Source organism: Trematomus bernacchii, unplaced genomic scaffold, assembly GCF_902827165.1.
Source record: "Trematomus bernacchii unplaced genomic scaffold, fTreBer1.1, whole genome shotgun sequence".
Classification (NCBI taxonomy): Eukaryota; Metazoa; Chordata; class Actinopteri; order Perciformes; family Nototheniidae; genus Trematomus; species Trematomus bernacchii.
The window spans coordinates 11446480-11469641 of record NW_022987727.1 but is presented as its reverse complement, the minus strand read 5'-3'; the positions used below and the strand labels follow the sequence as shown (position 1 = coordinate 11469641).

At 41.3% G+C, this 23162-nt stretch overlaps 1 protein-coding gene across 2 annotated transcripts; it reads left to right on the top strand.

The window, feature by feature from the left end:
• The first annotated feature begins 419 nt into the window (after positions 1-419).
• Positions 420-22745, top strand: si:ch211-236h17.3 (carbohydrate sulfotransferase 11). Of its 2 annotated transcripts, none has more exons than XM_034145049.1 (4): positions 420-946; positions 14840-14916; positions 18724-18885; positions 19472-22745. In XM_034145049.1, the coding sequence occupies exons 1-4, from the start codon at positions 853-855 to the stop codon at positions 20150-20152; spliced, it is 1014 nt and encodes a 337-aa protein (XP_034000940.1). In that variant the 5' UTR covers positions 420-852; the 3' UTR covers positions 20153-22745. The 2 variants fall into 2 exon arrangements, with proteins under 2 accessions (XP_034000940.1, XP_034000939.1); XM_034145048.1 differs by having other exon boundaries at positions 18721-18885.
• The last annotated feature ends 417 nt before the right edge of the window (positions 22746-23162 follow it).

Here is a 23162-nt window from a genome sequence, read left to right as displayed (position 1 = left end):
TATAAAATGACTTACTACCAGGCAGCGTAATTTAGCAGTCAGTTATTGTATGATAGGACATGCTGTACTCAATTCATGTTGAAATCTCTCTCTGAGCGACTGCAATGCTGCCTTCATGTGCTCCTCGTGTGTCAAACATTCTGATTTCAATAACTATACTGGTAAGCCGAAGACTTAAACAGTAGAGGCATGGTACATTTTTATCGTTGAAAATAACCTTCATATTTCCATCTTGCATACATGTTATACATCAACGACGACAACATCGGACAGCTGAGAATAAATCAAATGAAATATACGACTTTCTCAGACCACCTGTAACATTTCCGACACTCCTCGAAGGCAGCATGCAATCGGGGAGAGGAGGGGGCGTGACGTCATGGCACGGTGCCCCGTCCATGTTTGGCGAAGAAAAAGTTTGTGTAGTTTCGACAAACTCTTGTCACCACCAACGACTTGGGCTAAGGAGCAGCAACATTTGTCTCCATACCTTTTACTTTTGCTTTGGTTTTTTTTATATGAACTTACCATCACGACATGATTTATCTTAGGTGACCTTGCTTAATTGGTCATCATTATTAAGTTAGCGTTACCAAAAAAAAAGACCATAGCGGGCGGTTCTGGATTTACGTCCCACTCACGTTTCAATGAAAGGCTAATTGCTGGGTCGTTCAATAGGTCCAGCTAACGTTACCCCTGGATGGACTCCTGGTTTTTTTCGTCGCCCATAATTGATGAATAAGGTACTTATTCCTGGGGGAGTCTCGCATCCTCCGCCGGGTGGTCTCGTATGAAACGTTTCGTGGCAGCGACGAGGGGTCGGGGGCTCCGCTAGCTGAGCCCGGCTTCAGGATGAGGATGCCCAGAGGAGGACGCCTGCTCATGGCGACGTGCCTCGGCTCGCTCTTCGTTCTAGTGCTTTACTTTCAGACCATCACCAAGCCAGGTATGACCCCACATACACTCCGCTTCCTGACCGAAATAACCACACTAACAGTATGGAAAGATTATTCGCCTGAAGTGTCGTTTTCACTAGAATAAGTTGCTATATGAACATATAAGAATCACCACACAGCTACCTACTGACAGTGATGAAGTAAGTGGTTAACAGTGCGGTGGTACTGAATGCACTTTTAATGCAGCATTCAGGCTTTAAATAAGTGTTCTAACAATCATGTGGCCACAAAAAGCATTACCGGTACACCTGTGTGTGTTAAACTGCTGTGTGGAACAGCATGTGCATTACATTAATGCACACAATGTTCAAATACTGCTTACTGCACATTTACTTATTTAATATTTCATGTTTTATATTCTATAACTCATTGCATTCCATTTCGCTGTAAATTACTGCTTTATTGCTATTTAACTATATTGTATTACAGTGTCCTTAAAGATGTTTTGTTTTATATGTTATGTATGCACCATGACATCAAGTCAAATTCCTCGTATGTGTGAACCTACCTGGCAATAAACCCGTTTCTGATTCTGATTCTGAAGTTAAATGAAGAATGAGCTCACTGTGAACGGTGTGATGTTTTGATAGCCCCCCTCCCAGCGACCCCTTGCATTCCTGTGCGTTAACCCTCCTCTCTCTTCTTACCTCTCCTCTCCCTTTGTTCCCTGTGCCCAACCCCTTATATACATCGAAAGGCAGATTGCCCCTCTCAGGGGACTGCAGACACCTACTGTAGGAGTAGGAGCAAAAGGGAGAAAGAGGGAGACAGATGATTGATAGCATTGTGGATAGTATGGAGTAGAGAAGGAAGAAGAGAATACTGCACAGAGGAGAAACCAGTATCCATTATTTGGTGATATTGTAGGGCAAGGTTATAATAAGTTCACAGCTTCACATAGTAAAACATTGACAATCATCATTACACCCATAACTTCACTGTGATTGTCTCCAGCACTCATCACATGATCTAACAGTTAAAAACCACATCAATAAATCAGCTTTTATCACCCACCGTCCACCACACATGGAACAATGTTGTCATTCACACAAGCTGCATGTAGCCAACAACCCATAAGCAACACATGTTAGAACCCCCTGCAGCAGCTGAGTGTATGTTACTCTTATAGCTTAGCTTGTGACCTGTTCAGGCTTGTCTGCTTTACAGTAGACATGAGAGCCACATGAAAAGCATGTTGGAGCCACACTTGAGAGGACCAATTCACAGGATGTCAACAAAGCACAGGACTTCCTTAATTACTGTGTATCTTAAGTCGAAGCCAACGCCAAATGTCTTGTTTAGTTCTGTGTTCTCCCTTTCATTTCTCACTTCCTACCCTGTTTAAATCTGACTGCAGCACAGTGAAGTAAATCATGGCATAAGGAACCAGCCGGTAGTCCTTAACTAGAATAATCTGTTGCAAAAACGTATGTGTCTTGACTTTGAATAATGAAATACACCTAAACCATGACAAGTTATTCATTAGGTGTTCATATTTCTAATTCTATCCAGATCGTTTCTGTCAAAGCTCCTGTATAACGTATTATCTGCTATAGTGATAAGTTAGTGTGATGAATAGAGTATAGTATCTGTCTGAAAAATGTGAAACACGACAACACCTCATGATCACAATTCATGGAAATATCTTGAGTATGACGTGTTGTCACAACCACAAACTGTATGATAATGTGTCACAAGTCTATTTCCTTTAACACTGCACATTTAAAATGCATTTCCATAGTGTGTTTAACCAACACCCAGATTATAGAGGATAAGAGATGTACGTTTCCTTCCAGTAATGTCACCTTCATTTTGGATGGAGTGGAGAACCCCGTTGTAATGTAATAAGCTTAACTCTGTGGTTGGCGTTATGTTACTTGTGATACTGCTGGGACTGTTCCAGTCTATACAAAGATGATATGCAGTCACCTGTGAAGGTCAAATATGACAAAAGCCAAATCTCTGCAGCATCCTCTGATCTGATTTAGTTAATTTAATTGTTTTCGTGCAACCATCATTCAAATAAACAGTTCACACCAAAATCCAGGATGCATTTTTTTCCCTTTTACCTGCTATTAATCAATATTGACTCAGTTCAGTTGTGAGTTGCTCAGTGTTAGAAATATTGTCTGTAAAGATGTCTTCTCTTATTTCAATATAATGGAACTACATGGTGTTTGGCCTGTTGTGCGCCAACTTCCAAAAAGGACAAACTTGAAAAACTCAACAGCAATTTCCAAAAATCATAACCCCATTACTCAAGACAATCAACAGGCTTTGTTATGAGAAGTTTTATTCAGAACTATTTGTATTTGAAGTCTGCAACTCAGAGCAAAACAATACAGATTGATGAAAAGCACTAAAGGGAAAAGTATAAACACAGGCTTTCTAGGAATCATTTTAAAGTGTGCTCATGTTTCCAGTTCACTTGTCTTCAAAGTAAAATCTCGTAATTAAGCCTACTGTTTAATACCGGAGAGGAAGCACAGTCTATATTATTGTTGTGATTCTATTGTCTGTAGGGATGTCCCGATCACCTTTTTTTGCTCCCGATCCGATTCCGATCATTTGATTTTGACAATCTGCCGATACCGATTTTTCCCGATCCGATCTTTATGCAATGCATTAAGAGGAAAAAAAAGGTAACAGATAACGGCTGGTCATCCAACGCGATGAATTCAGCTATCTTGGCTGTTATTTTTTTGGCCTTTTCACTGTTCTGGGGTAGTTTCTCTTTCCTTTTAAAAGTCTCTGAAAGTGTCGGTTGTTTCAGTGCCGTTACCTGAGTGGCCGCTGTGTACTCGTCGTGTTGTTGTTGGTGGTGTTTGTATTAGATTGGTCATGTTGAACGTAGCTCTGTTCTTTCCACCACGCGGAACCTCCGCCTTGCAAACATTGCATCTGGCTGTTACACTGCCTTCGCTTTCAATTTTATAATACTTCCAAACTCCTGACATTTTCTCTGTCCCGACTCCCGAGTCACCAGCTGAACGTAGCCTCTTGTTAGCTTACTGCTACTATTAGACACTGCGCCCACTCTGTTGCCAGATTTGAGAGAAATAAGCAACCAGGTCTATGAAAACAAGCCCAAAAGAAGCAACACATACATGATGTTGTGTAATTTTAACCCAAAACTAAGGCCTCAGGATGACTTTAAGACGTGAACATGGTCATTTTTGTTTTGTAACATTAAATAAAATGTATAAAAATATTTTATAAAAAAAAAAAAAAAAATTCCGATCCCCGATTTTTTTCTCCCGATCCCCGATCACGTGAAAATCACGTGATCGGCTCCGATCCCCGATCACGTGATCGGATCGGGACATCCCTAATTGTCTGACTTCCTGGGCCAACACCCAGGGGTTTGGCCCTCAGGGAAACATTGGACTTTTAGTCCAATAGACTATTATAAACTCATTAGGTAAGTCATGTCAGATTTGTTTCTGTGTTAACTGTTTATTTATTGAGGAATTTGAGTTGGTTTTATTCAGAAATTAATTAAAACCTTTGTTCTACTTCCTTTATGTGAGAGATTGTGTAATTGAAAACACTGGTGTTTGATAGTAAGATACAACACTTGGTGTTGAATATGCTGCACACATAGACCATTGAATGATGTTTAGTCCAAACCAAGATTCAAGGCTTTATTGTCCCGTGCACAGTAGCTACAGTGTACATATGGCAATGAGAAACCTCAGTCCCAGGCTCCTCCAACAGTGCAACATGAAACAAGGTTTCAGTATTCTGTAGCAGTTACAGCCTGCAGGAGTGCACAAAGGTTAGCAACATGGCTAACCCTTGTAGCCTTTTGACAATAATGGACCGTTTCTTTGATAGCATAAATTACCTGTGCAGAATCAACATTGCTAGTGCAATTTAGAAATTGCGGTGAACCAGTCAATGTCCATGTGACGAGAATCACTGGCCAAGTGCATCTAACATTATGTAATGCTTCTATAATGATGTTTTAAAAATATATATGGTTTGCTTTGTTGAGGTCCACAGTGTTGAGGACTTAAAAAAAAAAAAAAGCATATGTCCCAAGCAGAGGTTGCGCTTGACTTTTTCGCTGCCCGTCGGACAGGATCGTAACATTTCCGTCAAAATCCAGTATTGCCCGTCGGCCTTTACACAACTCTGACGAGTTGATTTGCACGGCAAAGTTAGGTTTGGAGACGGTATCATTTCCTTTTTGGCGGGCATGCATAACACGGCATAACACTGGAGCCTCGCTGCGGGGAAGCTTTGGCGCTGTTCTGAGTTTGTTCTAATCTGTCAAAATGACAGACTGCTTTCAGATTTTTCCGTCATAGACGGAAAATATTCGGTTAATGCGACCTCTGGTCCCAAGGTGATGGAGGATTTATACAGTATATACAGCAGCCATATTGGATTGTAGGGCTGAAACAAGACAATTAATTTGAGTCTTCTAACGGAAATAATTTCGACAACTTTTCTTTATGATTGATTATTAATTTAACCAAACATTGACTGGTTCCGACATACAAATTCACACATTTAAATATATGACGGTTTTCCTGATTACTCTATTATAGGAAACAGCAAAAAATACATTTGAAATTGTTGCCTTGGACTTATAGAGTTCTCTTTGATTTGATTTATGTTGAAATTCAGGCAGTATCAGTATCAGTTTCATCTCACATATCACCCAGTTAACGACAGGTTAAGATCTCAACAGATATTGATCATGCGTGTATTTAAAGTTGGTGTAGTTTGTTGCTGTGCTCGATGCTGCAGGTTTTTGACATGGTTTTAGCTAATGGGCAAGAGAAATTCGACCCGATAATCACTGCCCTTCTATCCAAACTTGGGCCCAGAAACATTGGACTTTGGGATATTTCTGTTTTGGAAAAGGGGAACATTATCTCCTTTGTCCCTGTTAAAATATTTTAAATGTCCTCTTGCATGTTGGCAAATGAAAGGTTTGCAGAGTAGTTCCAGTAACATGCTCCCATCACTTCTTAATTGTTACATTTCCCCCAAAAATCCTCCCTCAAATGTGACATTTTGAAGGGAAAATCCTCTGACATGTTCTATTTTCAGCCGTCCTCTCTTATTAAATACATCATAATTTCAACCAAAATAGACATGAAAACCCAGTTTCTATTTCCTCTCAGTACTCCTTTTATGTGGCTGCATTGACTCAGCAGCTGTGTGACGTTTGAGGGTAAATGTTACGATGCCAAGAATCTTACCTCAGCGTGAAAGGGTGGTGTGCAGTGTGTGCACTTGTCAAAGGTGGGGTGACCTTGTCAGCATTTACAAAGAAAGCGAAATCCACACTTGTGCTTACAGTGCTAATTTAAAAGTGGTGACACAGGAAACCGTTTTCTATCCTAATCCAGATCATCAAAAAGATTATCATTTTTTACGAGAACAACATAAATAGCAGAATGAATGAAGAAGTAAAACATGTCAATCTTTAACCAACCTTAAATGTATCTTCATTTATTTATCCTTGTCTTAAGATTTAATGATATATCATGGCTGTTAGGGTTAGGGTTAGGGTCATGTTTTGTTTGCATTATGGCTGATACTGAGCTAATATGTGTTGTCACTGGTCACAACCAGGATTCGTACTCTTGGTCCAATCATAATTCCTGAACCACACACATATCCTCTGTTGGTGTTGATGTTTACTCTACATTCACCCACTCAAACTTTTCCACTCCACTAGCTGGGCAAAGCTTCGTGGCTTCACATCCTCGAGGGTGGGAAACACCCTTCTCTCTCTTTCCCAGCCATAGGAGACCATAGTGAAATGTCTGATCAAGTTGAAATGCTCACGGCATTTTATCACAATTTCGCCTCTACACCATGCCAATGTTTGAGGTCTAGATTGTTCCGGAAAAACTCTTGTCACACAATCATTAAACCTGAGCGGAATGACACATAAATAAATAAACCGCCTCAGATGGATGACAGGTGTTTGAAGATTGTTTTTGCCAGATATCACGGATGCTCTACATTCCCGTTAACAAAAGCAGAATCCACTCTGCTGGCTTCTTTCTTTGTCCTACATACAGTCAGTGCACAAATTAAAAATGTTATATTTTACAATCTTTAGGCACACACATTGTAATCATCGTCATTGAACAAATGTATTTACCAACAAACGTGCTTTTTCACCACCAAACACAGAACAAAGTATAATCCTGAAAGCGCAACTTTATGCAGCGTGCAAGTTGCTGACGACCATCTGACTTTTCTATCAATGCAGCTGTTGTGAAACAAACATATATATGTATAGCCTCTATTATAATGGCCCCCACAATGCCCACAGCTCTTTGGAGAGTGCTGCTCACCACATGCTACACCTGCTGGCTATTTATTCTAAAAAGACTACTTGTTCATCTCTTTTACATGTTATATCTTGTACATCGTTAATCCTTCTGGCTGTCATCTTTCTTTTTAAACTTGCCAATTCTTTGGCATTGTAAAGGCCTGATTGGCCTCAACAGAAAGCTCAAATCAGTTGGAGATGAATTGAGCTTTGGGACATGGCGCGTTATCCTGCTGGAAGTAGCCATCAGACGATGGGTACACTGTGGTCATAAAGAGATGGCTATGATCAGAAACAGTTACTCAGGTAGGCTGTGGCTTTTAAACAATGCTCAATTGGTACTAAGGAGCCTAAAGGATGCCAAGAAAATATCGCCCACACCATTACACCACCAACACCAGCCTGAACCGTTAATACAAGGCTATGATATTTACGCCAAATTCTGACCCTACTGTCCGAAAATCGCAGCATAAACCAAGACTCATCAGACCAGGCAACATTTTTCCAATCTTCTATTGTCAAAGTTTGGTGAGCCCGTGCAAATTGTAGCCTCAGTTTCCTGTTCCTAGCTGACAGGAGTGGCCCCCCGTGTGGTCTTCTGCTGCTGTAGCCCTTCTGCTTCAGGGTTCCACGTGTTGTGTGTTCAGAGATGGTCTTCTGCATAACTTGGTTGTATCGAGTGGTTATTTGAGTTACTTGTTTCTATCATCTTTAACCAGTTTGGCATCAACACGGCATTTTCTCCCAGAGAACTGCCGCTCGCTTTTCACCCTCTGTCTGAAACCAGAGCCCAGTCTGCTCTGATTGGTTAGCTGGCGAGCTCTGTTGAGATTGATCAACCGCTTAGAGATGACCCGCTCTTTAGCCTATCATGTGCCATGTGTTGGAGCAAGCCAATAGTAGTGCTAGTGTTGCATAATGATGCCATTTTGTTACGGAAGTCACTCCGGAGGAAACACTGGGATTTGAGCCTTTGCAGACTATTTACATGCACAAAACCTAAATAACATACTACAGGAAAGGGAAAACCAAAGACAGGGCTTCTTTCAAGGCAGTTGTTGAGCTCGACAGAAATAGTGCTTTGATGTATATTATGAGTATCAGCTGAAACGGAACTTGTATTATATTAAATTGTTTTCCCATACTGCCCAGCAAGTCTACACACATGATGTACTCTCCTAGTCACCTTATCCCCTTTGGCCCCTCTCATCCTGGCCCCTACATGCATGCTGTATACAGTGGTGAATAATAACCCAAGTGTGTTAAGGCCTCACATTACTACCTTCATGTCAAATCTATCGGAGTAAACCCATAATCCATCAAACTGAAGCCTTTTAGTGTTAAGGAGAATTAGAGGGGCCTGCAGATGTATCTCCGGTCAGTTTGAGCTGTGATATCATACCAAGTGTGGAATTAGCTGGTTGGTGTAGTAACTTCATCCTTAAATCTGTTCAAGCAATATTTTAGTTGGAAGTGTCTTTATTTGAACTGTGCAACTTAACATATGGAGGGTGATGTTAAACTGGAACTGCCTCACCACAACAAAGGAGATGAGTGATCGTAAAGACGCCTCATGTTGTCGGTCTAATTAGCACCATGTGCTCTCTGAGCGTGTTGATGGTGTGACATTCACAAGTGAATCAAGCTACGCTCAAAACAAAAACAGAAAGTCTGGCGGCTGTGTTAATCCTGATGACCCCGATGTCTCTTCCTGTTATCAGTTGTGTTGTGACTTTTAGTTTCTCTCAGTGAATCTGCCTTTTACATTCAGGTTTTCTTTCAGCTTGTGGAAACTTCCATTATGTGGCCCTCATGAACGCAGTCCTTCATTTCAAGTGCAATTAAGTGTAATTTGACCTCTTTAAGTAAATATTTACAGTGTTGGTGCCACAGAATCCTCTTTGCTGTACACCATGATCCCAGAGGGCATTAGAGGAAACTTTCTTTTTTTAAAGTGGGATTTTTGTCCGCCGATAGCAGATGGCAGAGATTTGTTTTGAAAAAAGGTGCATGCATTGGGCCCACACACAGTGAATGCATTTTATAATAGTTCTCCATAAACGTTTTCACCTTCTGTCAACTGATGAGATAGTGCTGTCTGTTTATAATGCACCAGTAGAGTTTACAGGGTTAATGGAACCTTGTTTGTCTGTGAATATAACATCAGAAAGTTCAATGTGGGCCTGTAAGTGCGTTTGTAGTAACACTGCTGCTGCTATTCAACCGTCAGCAAAATGTGTCACTTCCTGGGCCTGAGAGGAAGTGGTGATAGAACACATGTCACAGAGCGAGTGCTGGCGAGAGATAGCTGCTAATGAAAGAGAACATTTCAAGTCTTTTTTATTAGTATGTACAACTAGGGTTGCAAAATTCCGGGAATTTTCAAAGATGGGAATTTATGGGAATAAACGGGGATAAACTGGGAATTTTCTAAATTGAAGGTTGGCTCTTAGGGAACTTACATATAGTTGGGGAAAGTATATTTGAGCATAATCTTGACTAAAACAAACAGATGCCATTCAAGTACACTTGAATATCCATGCCATTCCTCAATCACATGCACATAGCACACTGTTTACTGCATGGCTATTGAGACCACACCCCCTACAGCAGGGGTGGGGAACCTCCGGTCCCCGGGCCCGCGAGACCATTTGATAAGGCCCTCGAGGTAATTTATAAACACATGCAAAAAATTACAGAAATCTAGACCGCAAAATAATTAAACAAGAGAGTGCCTGTTTTTCCTGGCCAAGGTCAGGGTCCTTGAACACAACACGAGCCTAACATGTCATCACGTTGTATATGTCTCGTCTGACAGGGGTGTAGTTCTGACGGAGAGCACCAGAACGCTGCTCCGGCACTTCAGAAATTGCAGTACCCAAAAGGAGCCGTACACATGCTAGTTTTTGCTGTGTCTTTAGTTGAAAGCCCAGTGGCGATCTGTTCATCTGTCATACTGATCATACAGTCAATAACTTTGTTATTATTAGCATCTGGTTAGCTAGCTATGCTAACGAATATAAGAAGCTTTTTCTACAACCAGTGAGGTAAAGGCACATCTTTATATGATCATTATAGTTATAAAAAAATAAGAGAATAAAGTAAACAGGTATAAAATACTATATGACAGTAAAAAAAAAGTTGTTATTAATAAACAAGAATACAGTTTGAAAGGAGAGTGATTTGTAAAATATCCATAAAGAAAAATAAATCTGCTTACAGTTCTGTTTCATATGGATGTTGAGAGGTGTATCCATAGATCTCTTAATGGTGCTCTCAAAGTGCACCAGATTGATGCTTTTAACTTCAACATTTAAAAACATCTTCCCGGAGGAGCATGCCCCCCGGACCCCCCTAGAGGAGGTTAGGTTCCCCCCACTTCAATCATGTTCACATGGATAGGAAACTAAATACATTTGCACACATCTTGTGTCCATATCTTTCTGTTTTGGTGGTCATGCCACACCGTGCACGTGAATGCATGCAGGAGTAAGATATCTGGATTAAGAGGTTGCTTTTTCTTTGCACAGCATGAAAGAAATGTGAAATGAATGGGCTGTGATTTTAGTATTTTTAAGCAGAGGTCAATCATTTGTACGGCCCTCGGAGGATGTTGAAACAATTGAAATGGCCCTTGAGAGGAAAAAGGTTCCCCACCCCTGCCCTACAGGCACTGTGCATTCCTCCATCACATGCACACATGATTTCTTGTGGGGATTTTTGGATGGGGGGTGCATTTTTGTTCATTTTTGAATGAGTGGGGTTGGGGGGATGAGTAATATTTAACTCAACATTCATGTTTTTGTTCTTCAATGAAACAAATGATTGTTCAATAAAATAATTAAAACTCGTTCTGTTCTACTTACAAATAAATCTGTTGAAATGTCATGTTTTTTAATTGTATCATTTTGCATGGATGTTTTCTTATGACAAAACAAAATGTTTATATTTATGCTTGGATATGACACAATTAGATTACATCACCCTCAATTCCCAGTTAGTTCCCATTATTCCCATGGAAGGTTTCCAATATGGAATATTTCCCAAATTCCCCAGCTTAACTTCCCATGGAAATGTACCAGAAATGTTCCGCCCCTTTGCAACCCTATGTACAACACAGATACCTCGTATAGGCTGTTAGAATTCAAGTGAGGTATCAGTAGAATGACTTTAGATCTATTTAAAGTATTTCTTTAAACCAGAGCCCATGGACGTGTGTGACAGCATGCTCCCCTCAACATGCTTTCACATTCACACCCATGTAAACACTCACACATTGAGAGGTTGTATCCCTAATTAAGTTATGCTAACGGCTCTGTGAGGCTGTACTTATGCCCAGTGATGCTTTGAGCTAAATGCTAACATCAGCATGCTAAGATCACAGTGACGATGCTTAATTGCGATGTTTAGCTGGTATCATTTTTACCACGGTCACCATCTTGGAGGATGCAAACATTGGTAAAGTAGCACCTTACACAAAGCACAGCTGAGTCTTGCCAAAAGCGTTGGGCGGAGTCAAATGATGACCTGATGATGGTTTTATATGAAAGCTCATGGGATCATTAGGGTCAGTAGGCTGTGCCCACTGGGGACCATGAATTTCTGACAATCCATCAGCTGATGAGATGTTTCAATCTGTCCTCTCTAGAGTCATACCGTTAGCATAGCTTAAACAGTGTCTGTGTTTTTAAAGGGCACACATTAGGGCTGCTCAATTAATCGTATTTAAATCGCAATTACGATTTGGCTTGTAACGATTATGAAAACAACATAATCGAAATAAAACAATTTTTTTTTTCTTTTTTTTTTAGTTGAATTATACTTAAAGTTCAGGGTAAGCAACTGTTAAAAACATACTGTTCACTTTTTTTTCTTCAATAAATGGATGTTTTCAAAGTAAATGGATAATCGTTTTTAATAATCGTGATATCAATTATTGACCCAAATAATCGAGATTATGATTTTTGCCATAATCGAGCAGCCCTAGCACACATTATGGTTCAGGGTTCATATTTGTATTTTGTGTTTACATGCTTTAATGTTCAAAAAGGTTTTTTATTTGTCTAATACTGCCTGTGCAGCACCTCTTTTACCTTTTCACCTGTTTTTAGAGCGCATACACATAACATGTGTACTGAGTTTTGCATTAAACTACAGTCCTTTCTGAACAACTTGTAAAAGTTATCATATTGAGGCACTTTTAGTTGACAAACTATCTCTGTAAATACTTTGCCACTCTAACATCTTTCCCTTGAGAGATAATGAATGTTTCCTCTCCCAAAGCAGACAATAAACCATTAATATGAGCAGAGCTTCCACAAGTGACCTACTTTCCAGCTTTCAGAGGAAGCTTCCTGAGTTTGTGGAAAGCTTACTGTAGCTGCTTCTAATGTGCACTGCAGGGCTGTTGACTGAGAGCTCAGACACCTCTCCCTCTATATTCAGCTCCACCTGGAACTGAAGAGTGTCTGATTTCTACGCATGATTAGGGTTTTTACATCCTAATACTGTGCCAACATAGCATGACATGTTACTGTTTGCGTGCCCTGCTTCCATACACAACCTAAGATATGGGTTTCATGTGTATCCAGTAGAGCTTTCAACATGGTCCAGCAGGACTTACATGTCTATCTCTGCGTGATTGGATGATGTGGCACAGATTCACCCAGAGGAAGTGGAGGATTCATGTGAGCTGAGGCAGAGCGGCTGCATCACGACACTTTCAGTCTCACCGTCTAGCTCAGATCCACTTCTACTACACTCCATGTGCTCAGTCACCAAGCTGTTCTCCTTTTTCACTTCCTCAAAATATCAGGAAGTAGATAGGATTTACAGTCTGATTTGAATCCTTTTGTTAACCATAGTGTCTCAAAAAAAGTTTGAGAGAATAAGTTGTGTCTCCTTCTGGTTTCTATAGCATAGCCCTCTAACTTGCCCTTTTTTTGCTGACTGATATGCTTTCCATATGATGGTATGCCATTTTCTCCCTGTCATTCCATGCGTCTTCTTTCAAGTAGATTCCCTCCTGCTAACATTCCATAAAGCACATTCCCATCTCTCTCCACCTCCATCTTCATCTCATTCCAGCCTGGTATACCCTATAGATTGTTGAGCCACATGTGTAAAACAAATAACTTTTTTTGTAACCCAAACACTGACTGGCATCAGGCCCTGGGTGGGAACAGGAGAGGGGGAGGAGAAGGAGGAAGGAGGAAGGGGGGAGGGGTATGGAAGGAGAGGACATATGTGTTTATAGAGGCTAGAGGAGGGAGGAGAGATGATAACAAGAGGCGCTTTCACACCGCAGTACTTTTCCCACAAAGGTTCATGAGGACTTAGTTCATGAGAACTCTTTAGTTCTCATGAACTAAGTACAGATCGCGTTCACAACGGAATAAGTCCCTGGGGGAGGATTAGGCAAATGAAGCCGCTGACGTCACTTCTTCTTCTGCTTTGAGTTTACTGGCAGGCCGCAAACAACTTCACGGCGTATACTGCCACCCGAAGTCCCCGGCCGGAAGTCCCCGGAGTTGGGGACTGGCTTCAGTAGAAGCTGCTGGGACTCCCAGCAGCTTCTACTGAAGCCTTCCGAGTAAATCGCCAGAACGCCGACACCTCCTCATCTCCACCGCTCCCATGTTTTCTTTTGTGTTGCCATAAGTTAGTCTCTCTGCGTTTGTGTGCTGGGCTAATGCTAATGCTAATAATGCTAATGCGAGGATATTAAAATGGCGGCTTCACAAAACTTTTTGGGAGTTTTACGGGGCGTGGTTTGCAATCCGCTCAGCCAATCAGACATAGGAACCTTTTTCTCCCACGAAAAAGGGGGTAAAAAAGGTTCTGATTTTAGTTCCGGATTTTTTTGGTGTGAACGCGACATTTCGGAACTATATCGGAACTAAAGTGGGAAAAGTACTGCGGTGTGAAAGCGCCTAAGGTCTCCGGACAGATATTGAAAACGTCCTCACACGAGCTGAGCCGCCTGCTCCATCATTACAGATGCAGGATGTGCAGCCGGGCGTAGTTCGAACCCACAGCTAATCAGCCATGCATTTTTATCATATTTTGGTTTTGTTATGTTTAAAATAATTGGTTTTGAATGTTCTCCAAAACTTTTTTTGTCTTGACTGTGCCCCAAAGTGAATTTGCTGTGCTATTAGATGTCCTAAAGGCTTGCAATATGTTAGAACAAAGAGAGAGCTGAAGGGGAGACATGTAACTTATGTAAGAGTTACAAAGAGAACACACTGTTCCTATGGCATCTATAAATGAAAGGAGGGAGGATCACGTCATGACAAAGGGTTGGAAACTTGGCTCTGAATGATACGGACATCTTTAAAGTGTAATTTGAACCTCTGTACTAAAATATGACACATTGTAAAGAAAGAACAGTTTCTTCTAAAGTAGAGTGTTCAGACTTGAATCAGTGGTGACAAAGCATCTGATAACACATGACACAGAATGACTGTATCCAATTCATTACGTCAAGCCTGTGGAAAAGTAAGAAATGAACAGGACTGATGGAAATAGTTGAACTATTCTGTTGAATTGGGATTTGTATTGTTGTCTTTCTTTGTAGAACCTGGTGTGAACACAGACAGCAGACCAGGGAAAAGTAGGAGGAGTCCACTGCAGACTCTCTACAATGGAGACCAGGTGAGAACACAGTCTCACACACACACACACACACACACACACACACACACACACACACACACACACACACTAGGGCTGTACCCGAATATCCAAATATTGGTTCGTTGGAGTACTATTCGGGTTTCAATTTCGTTATTCGGATATTCATTTTTATTTGAATTTATTTGAAATCTCCAATATCAACATAGGAGCTTGTGCCTCTTCGGGGGGTGCTAACACTTAACCATAAACGTTATTGTTTAATTTCTCCGTCTTTATATGTAGATATGACCTTTCTCTGTTAATCTCCGTCACGTTGTTTCCATAGCAACAACAACTTCCTGTCAACAGCGCTAACTCTCCTTCAAAATAAAAGCATGTCCATACAAAATAGGAAGCCAAGCCAAATGACACTTAAGACATATACAACTGCAACGAAAGTAACAAACACAATGCAATATCCTTTTCAATTTCAAAGAACACAAATTGGGTTATATACATGAACAAATAACTATAAAACAACAATACTGTAGAATAACAAAATGAATGCCGTGAATAAACCGAAATACACGTGTTGAAGCGGTTCGCTGCTGATTACTACGCGCACCCCCCTGCGCACCGAATATCCGGAGCCCGAAAAATGGTATTCGGGACAGCCCTAACACACACAGAAATAATATGTTTGCCAAAACTGCTTTTTAAAGGTTGAATAATAGACTACCACTTAAAGGTAGGGTAGGTAAGTTTGAGAAACCGGCTCGAGATACACTTTTTGTTATATTCCATGGAATGCTCTTAACATCCCGATAGCAATGAATATCTTTAGTGCTTTGACAAAAAATCCATACAAAAATGTCATCTGTGGAAGCCGTAATACTGTAAAAAGCACGACCAATTGGATGGCCTACCTGCCTGTCAGCCTTCCATCTGTGCACAGACTTATCTCGTGCCCTCATTGGTCATGTGCGCGTTCGTGTGTTGGAGGAGGGGCTCTGTAAGGAAGTGGCAGATTTTCTCTGGTTGTGTATTTTTTAATTCTAGCGATCTCGAGCCGGTTTCTCAAACTTACCTACCCCACCTTTAAGTCAAGACTGAAATGTCTCTACATTTCTGTATTCCCTTAAAGTTACATAAAACATTTTTTAACTATCAGATTACTGGTACATTTAAAAAGAAAAAAGGAATAAATAGGATTACAATGTTACAATACATTTCAATTGAAAATAAAAAAGTGATACAATTAAAATCAATATAATACAGCTAAAGGTACTGCCTTATTTTCTTTTTGGTTTTAATTTAGGCTACTTTCATTCTTCGTTATTTAAAATATATATTTTTTTTTTATCTTGTATTTATATATTTAAATGCAGTAGGTGGACACTTGAGGGGAATAAGTAGCACCAGTGTGATTTTTGTGAGATTATTACCATCTGGCCAAAGTTACAGGGGGGGGGGGGGGGCAAACAGGCAGCTATAACGCCAGCTCTGCCAGATTAAGAAGCCCCCTTTACTTTTTCACCTGCTTAAACAAAAATACTGTGTTTGATTTGAGTTAAAGTAAGTAACGTTTATTTTCTCTTGTATTTATTTACATTACATTTCATTTTGAGGACATCCAAAAGTAAAGGAAAGTAATCAGGTCACATTACTTTTAAATTGTGATGGACAGATTGGGTTAGTGATTACGTCTTTTAACATGTAAATGGACTTGAACTTGACTTTTAAGAAACATATCAAGAAAGTATCCAATACTATTAAATTCATCTTGCAAAATGTTAAACAAATTAGACCTTTCTTAACTGTCAGTGCTGCAAAGTCATACCTCCACTGTATGATTCTATCCCACATTGAATACTGTTTGACAAACTGGTCGTTTGCTTGTGCCACAAACCTGAAACCCATAGAACAGCCAAGAGAGCTATCAAGGTGTTCATACCACCACTGTACCATCCTTGAGAAACACCATTTCTTGAGTTTTGACCATTTTAAGTCTTTTAAAAGTATGTGTTTTATTTATAAATGTTTACATGGACTGCCCCCCCCCCCCCCCCCCCCCCCCCCCCCCCCCCCAACCCCCCCCCCCCCCCCCCCCCCCCCCCCCCCCTCTTAGGGGAATTCATCCACAAAAAACACACTGGACGCTGCACTAGGTCAGAAACCAGAGGAGACTGTGAAGTCCACCATAGACGGACAACTTTTGGACAAAATGTCCTTTCCATTAAAGGCGGCTCATTGTGGAATAGCCTCCCAACTGAGATACGGGATTGTCCCACTCTCAATAGTTTTAAAGGTCAACTCAAAGAATGGTTGAGCAACAAACAGACGTGCAATCACCGCTAAATGCACTTTAATACAGGGGCATCTCCTCTTGCACTTTATGTAGCACTTTTATCTTCTCCTGCACTTTATATATCGTAGCTGCTACATTGTACTGCCTTGTGGTAAATGCTTATGCTGCTCATGCTCTTTCTACATATCATGTATTTATTTTTGCTATGTATATAAATGTCATGTTCTTATATGTTGTATGTGACGGGACTACGGATGGAAATTAGCTCAAAGCTAAAATCCGGCTTATTTACGCTTGTAAGCATTATTTTGTTTTAAAGTGTTCATCGATGTGCACTGTCCTGGTTCAAATAAACGATTAGAAAAAAAAATAGTAATTGAGACAGCATACATTCTTAAAGTAACCCCTCTTTAGCTTTGAACCCCACTGTACACTACCTGCCAACAAGCAGCAGACATATGGTGCGTTTCCACTACAGCGCGGAGCACGGTTTAAGAGGGCTGTGACGTCAGCGGCCCGTCTTTGGTTGCGTTTCCACTTGGCCTAGTACCGGCCGGCGGGTCCTAATTCACAGTTTTTCTGGCCTCATAAAATCGTGGGTCTAGGGCCAGAGACAACGAGGCTGAGTCGGGCTGAGTATGCTAAACTAGAGAGAGCATCGCTGGCAAGGGGGCTACAACTACAACAAGATGGACATATTTGACCGTGATTTAATTGTAATACACGTTTCAAAATGATGCCGAAGTAACAACATACTGATACCGGTTAGTAAAAACCATGAATTAATGCTTTGACAAGTCTGCAGACAGACGGCAGGGGAAAAACCTTTTAAAATGCGTGTTTTCTAAATGGAGATTGGCTAAGCTAACGCAGTATATGCTCCGACCGTCCACACTCACAACAACGGCCTATACAGACATAAATAAAGCAGCGACTGTATTCACCATGACACAGGCAGTCTGTGGTTTGTACTTGTTTAACTTTTGTCTAGTTTCTGAACATATATGAGGAGCTGTGAGCTCTGAGTGCTAACAGCTAACGGCTGATGTTGTTTTTCTGGGGATCTCTGAAGATCACGTCACGGCTCCGCCTACACTGCGTTACTATAGATACTGCCCCAGTTCCTAAACTGTAATGGAAATGCGCCATAAAGTGAGCCAGTCCTAACGAGGCCTAGCCATACCGAGCGGGGCCGAGCGAGGCCGTGTAGTGGAAATGCGCCATTAGTTATAGCTGGTGAACATTGAGCAGTTAAACAGCCAGGTATTTCCCTGAAGAGCCGAGCAGATCTAAAAATCGGTCAGAAAAGCTACAAATGCTTTTTTTGTAAGATATTTTAAGACAAAGGAGAAATCTGCTTGGAAAAGAAATCCCCTGAATGTGTGTTGTGATAAGCACCCTGATGTCTAGTCGTATGAGTTTCTTTGGGCGCACAACATTTCTGCAACAAATTGAAAAGGTTTTTCTATTTCTGCTTCCCCCTCCTCCCTCAATTCCCCATTTGGACCCATTCCTCGCCCTGATCACATCACAAGCAGCTGGAGCTCCTGGCGGCTCAGAGGTCGCTCCAAGGTCGCAGGGAGCTGCTGGAGCAGGCGTGTCTGAGCCACACCAGGAAGCGCCAAGTGCTTTCCCCCGAGGACCTCAAACACCTCATTGTGGATGATAAACACAGCCTCATCTACTGCTACGTACCCAAGGTTGGTGACAGTGAGATTAAGAAGTGCATCTGGGATTCTAGACAGAGGGGGAGAGATGAAGGGGGGACGGGGAGATGTGAGGCAAAGACATGAGATGAAAGACACCGCTGCATGCAGATGTTCAAAAAACTAATGGAAGTTCATTATTGCTGTTTAGCCTCAAAAAGCTCCGACACATTTTAGAATCCATCGTCATTTTTCACATTTTTGGAGGGGGGATATTCACTCTGATGTTCACCACAGATAAAGATCTGCTTAGAAATCATAGAAAAAGGTGTTATTTATTATTTAAAGACGTGTCACAGACTTTCTTTATTATTCCCATGGTGCAAAAAATGTATATTTAGCTACCAGTCTTGCCACCATTAAATTGACTGTTATTTTTTTTTTTAAATGACTTGTAATATTATAGTCTTACTGATAAATGTACTGGTATTTATATTTATTGTTTCTGTACTTTGATTTGTGTTATAATTGTAAGTGTGATGATAATATAATGAAAACATTTATGCTAATAGCTAAATCATTTCACTAGTGTGTATTTTGGCTTGAAAGATAATCTCCCTCTCTTGTTGTCCCCCCCCAGGTAGCCTGCACCAATTGGAAGCGAGTCCTGATGGTCCTCACCAGTGACGGCCGCTACACGGACCCCCTCTCCATCCCTGCCAACGAGGCCCATGTGGCGGGGAACCTCCGCACGCTCTCCGAGTTCTCCGTCCCCGAGATCAACCGACGCCTCCGCAGCTACCTCAAGTTCATCTTCGTGCGGGACCCCTTCGAGCGCCTGGTGTCGGCGTACCGCAACAAGTTCACCCGGAGCTACAACACAGCGTTCCACCGGCGCTACGGAACCAAGATCATCCGCCGGCACCGGCCCGAACCGGATCCAGAGGAGATTCAGAAAGGAAATAACGTTTTATTCCACGAGTTTGTCCAGTACCTCGTGGACCCCCGGACCCAGCGGGAGGAACCCTTTAACGAGCACTGGGAGCGGGTGCACTCGCTCTGCCACCCCTGCCTCATCCACTACGACGTGGTGGGGAAGTACGAGACCCTGGAGCCGGACGCCCAGGCCGTGCTCAGCCTGGCCGGGGTGGAGGGAACGCTTCAGTTTCCCACGTCTGGGAAAAGCACCAGGACTGATGGCAACATGGCCGCACGCTACTTCAAGCACATCAGCCCTTTCTACCAGAAGAAACTGTTCAACCTGTATCGCATGGACTTCCTGCTCTTCAACTACTCCACACCAGAGTACCTCAGGACTTGATGAGGGGGGGGGGGATGAGAGCGTTGACATCAGTCTGATGGTTTTCCCTTCAGAGTTTCAGTTTGTGATGATCGTGTTGCACGTTTCGGTTGCCATCTCTGCCCAGAGTAGTCCATCACACGCTCTGGCTTGTCACTAAGACCCTCGGAAAGAAACAGCTGTGGAGAAAGACTCTGGTTTGGAACCAAAAGCAAATGGAACCAAAAGACCGTTTGCCAAGCATCTGTAACACTTGTCAGTTTGCTTTCTAGTGTGAAAGAGTGTATTGTTCTGACGTCAAGCAGAACAAAGAGCAGACTGGTTCTTCACAAAATGTGTTAGAACCATTCCAGGTGACACAAACAAGTCCTTTCTGATGGGGGGGGGGGGGGGGGGCTTTAGGTTAATTTAGAACCCAATATTTATTTTGTATTCAGTTCCTTGCGTTTCTCGCCTAGAAATTGCTTCGTCAAATTGAACAAACGTTTCTTTGACTTTTATCTTTGTCTTCCTTCACCTGTGGATGTGAGATTTGAGAATTCTGCCCCACCAGCACCCCCGGTGCCCACTACAGTCAAATATATCCCGTGGCTTATTCTTCTGAGAACCAATGAGCCATAAATCCAAGTGACACTTTGGGAGGAGCAGGTTCTCCTCTGGTCGGGTGAATGTGCTGACTGTGAACCTGAACACAGCAGATTCATTCAAAGCAGTAGAATATCTCTGGATGGCTTTTATTTATGTATGTTGGTGCATAAAAGTATTTATTGTGTGTGTCAGTAAGGGCCTGTGATAAATGTATTTTATATGAAAGAAGGGATTCCTTTCTGCATGGAAAGTTGCTGTTTTTGCTTTTGCACATGCCAAACAGAAATCTTCCAGACAATTCAAAAAGCGTCATGTTGTTCTCCTCTGTGAGGTTCAACTCTAACTCTAAAGCCATTGCCTGGGCTTGTTCTATCTGTGACACACAATCGGGGACTCTATCTTGAAAGTACATCTGAGTCATTTCCAGAAAAGCAGCCGTCTCTCCTTGATTCCAGTGAAAGTGTGTTGCCATCCCTCCTCTATCACTGTCTGTATTTAGCTGTGGGCAGGTAGGCTGAACAAACAGCCACATAGCTGTGGTGGGGCAGGGTCCGGCTCAGCGCGGCCCCTCTCAGAGCTCCCCTTGTTAGCTCGTCCAGGGGTTACTCCTCCGACAGGCCTCTCCACTGCAGGGCCTTGTTCAGCAGAGTGACAGAATTGACATTAGGGCGAACACAGAGGCTCGTGTAGGAAAATGTTTATTAATGGCCTCTGCTGGGGGAAATATCAGTAAGTTGTTCCTTTCATACAGCCTTCAAAGTCTAGAGGGGATGTTAAACTTCAAAGTCAGCTCATGGGGTGTTCTACTGCGTATAGCCATGTTTTGACAAGACAGAAAAATGCATGGAATTTTAAAAACGATATCTTTACGAGTCTTTTTTAAAGTGATACGATGTTATGGAGGGTAATGTGAAATGGGTGGAAGCCCATAATAATCTATGTTGAAACTAGGAGTTAAATCATCTCCAATGACATGATTTTAATTGGAAAAGTTGAATCTAGTGCAATTTAAAAATATATATATTTTTGAAGAAAGTAAACTTTAAGTGTTTAAAGTAAATAAATAAATTATTATTTTCACATCTCTGTACAATGACTGAAACATTTCTTTTCAGGTTTCTAAAGGATTATATCATTTGGCACTATTCGTACCTACAAAATGAGGCTGTTCATTTATTCAAATGTTTTCCGACAACCTCCAGAAAGACAAACAGACAAGCAGACAAGCAAGACATAATCTCATTGGCTGAGGGAATAACGATCTCAGAATTGAGTTTCTGTCAACCCTATGATTAAGCCAAATGATTGACTTCCTTTTCCCAGAAAACGTGCCAGGTCAAGTCATCTCATGTCACAAACAGTTAAATGACAGGAAACTTTTTAATTAGTTTATCTTGCAAATGTATTTAGTCAGACTGGCCCAGGCATGTCCTCTCTGGAAACATTGCTTTTCTCTCTGCCTGTAGCAATGCTTTGAAAAGTGCAATATCTGTAATGTGGTCAACGCTGTGTCTGTGTGACTTCCTCTGGCATAGAAGCCTTTTTGCTCATGCCACAATCCATGTTTCTGTTTGCTATGAAGGCAGCCATGGATTACAGGGTTTTCATTTCAATGTTACCCTTTGTAAAAGTGTGTGAGTAAAGCCATCATTTGCAAGAAGATGTGACTTGCCAAAAACCCAATCACACCCTTCATTTTTTTTTTCCACTGTCTGGATGACAAATATGTTTTATCTTTCCTGGAAAATACACATTACAAATAACCAGTAGGTTGTTGGTGTGTGTGTGTGTGTGTGTATTCATATTCATCTCATGCCCGGACGCTGCTGTGAATGAACACAGCTAGTCAAAAATCTTTAGTCACACCTGTCTCTTGGTGAGTCGTGAAATAGCGAACAGAGAACAATCTGGAAAGTCTCCTGCACCAGTTCATTTGTGCCACAAAACTGTGAATGTGATAACTGAAGTGCACTTGCTGATGTTCTGGTTACCTTGAACTTTCTACAAATACAATCCTTAAACAGCAGCACAGTGTGTGTGTATTCATTTTTTCTACCATGTCTTTTTTTAAACATACTATTCTATGCTTTTTTTTGTAATAATATAACATACCTGTTTGAACATACTATTCTACGCCTTTCTTTCCAACATACAATCCTATCATTTTTTTATTTAAAATAATATACTTTGTTGTATTTGTAATATACCATGGTCATTTTCTCTCACATTTAGACATAGTTTGATGTTTTTTTGATTAGCAATACTATTTAGATTTTTTGACTTTAGTATAGTACTACTAGTATTTCAAAACAATGCAAACAAACACTGTAGTATAGAAACATATCAGATAAACAGCATAGTATGCCTTTTTTACATTTCCACCATACAATACTATGCCGTTTTGTTGCATATTTGACAGAAATTGTTTTATTTAATATTTTTG

Excerpts from the sequence above, each read along its gene's own strand:
- si:ch211-236h17.3 (XM_034145048.1), top strand. The coding sequence starts at position 853 with ATGAGGATGCCCAGAGGAGGACGCCTGCTCATGGCGACGTGCCTCGGC. Across the intron at positions 14,917-18,720 it reads CTCTCTACAATGGAGACCAG|CAGCTGGAGCTCCTGGCGGC; the intron begins GTGAGAACACAG and ends TCACATCACAAG. Across the intron at positions 18,886-19,471 it reads TCTACTGCTACGTACCCAAG|GTAGCCTGCACCAATTGGAA; the intron begins GTTGGTGACAGT and ends GTCCCCCCCCAG.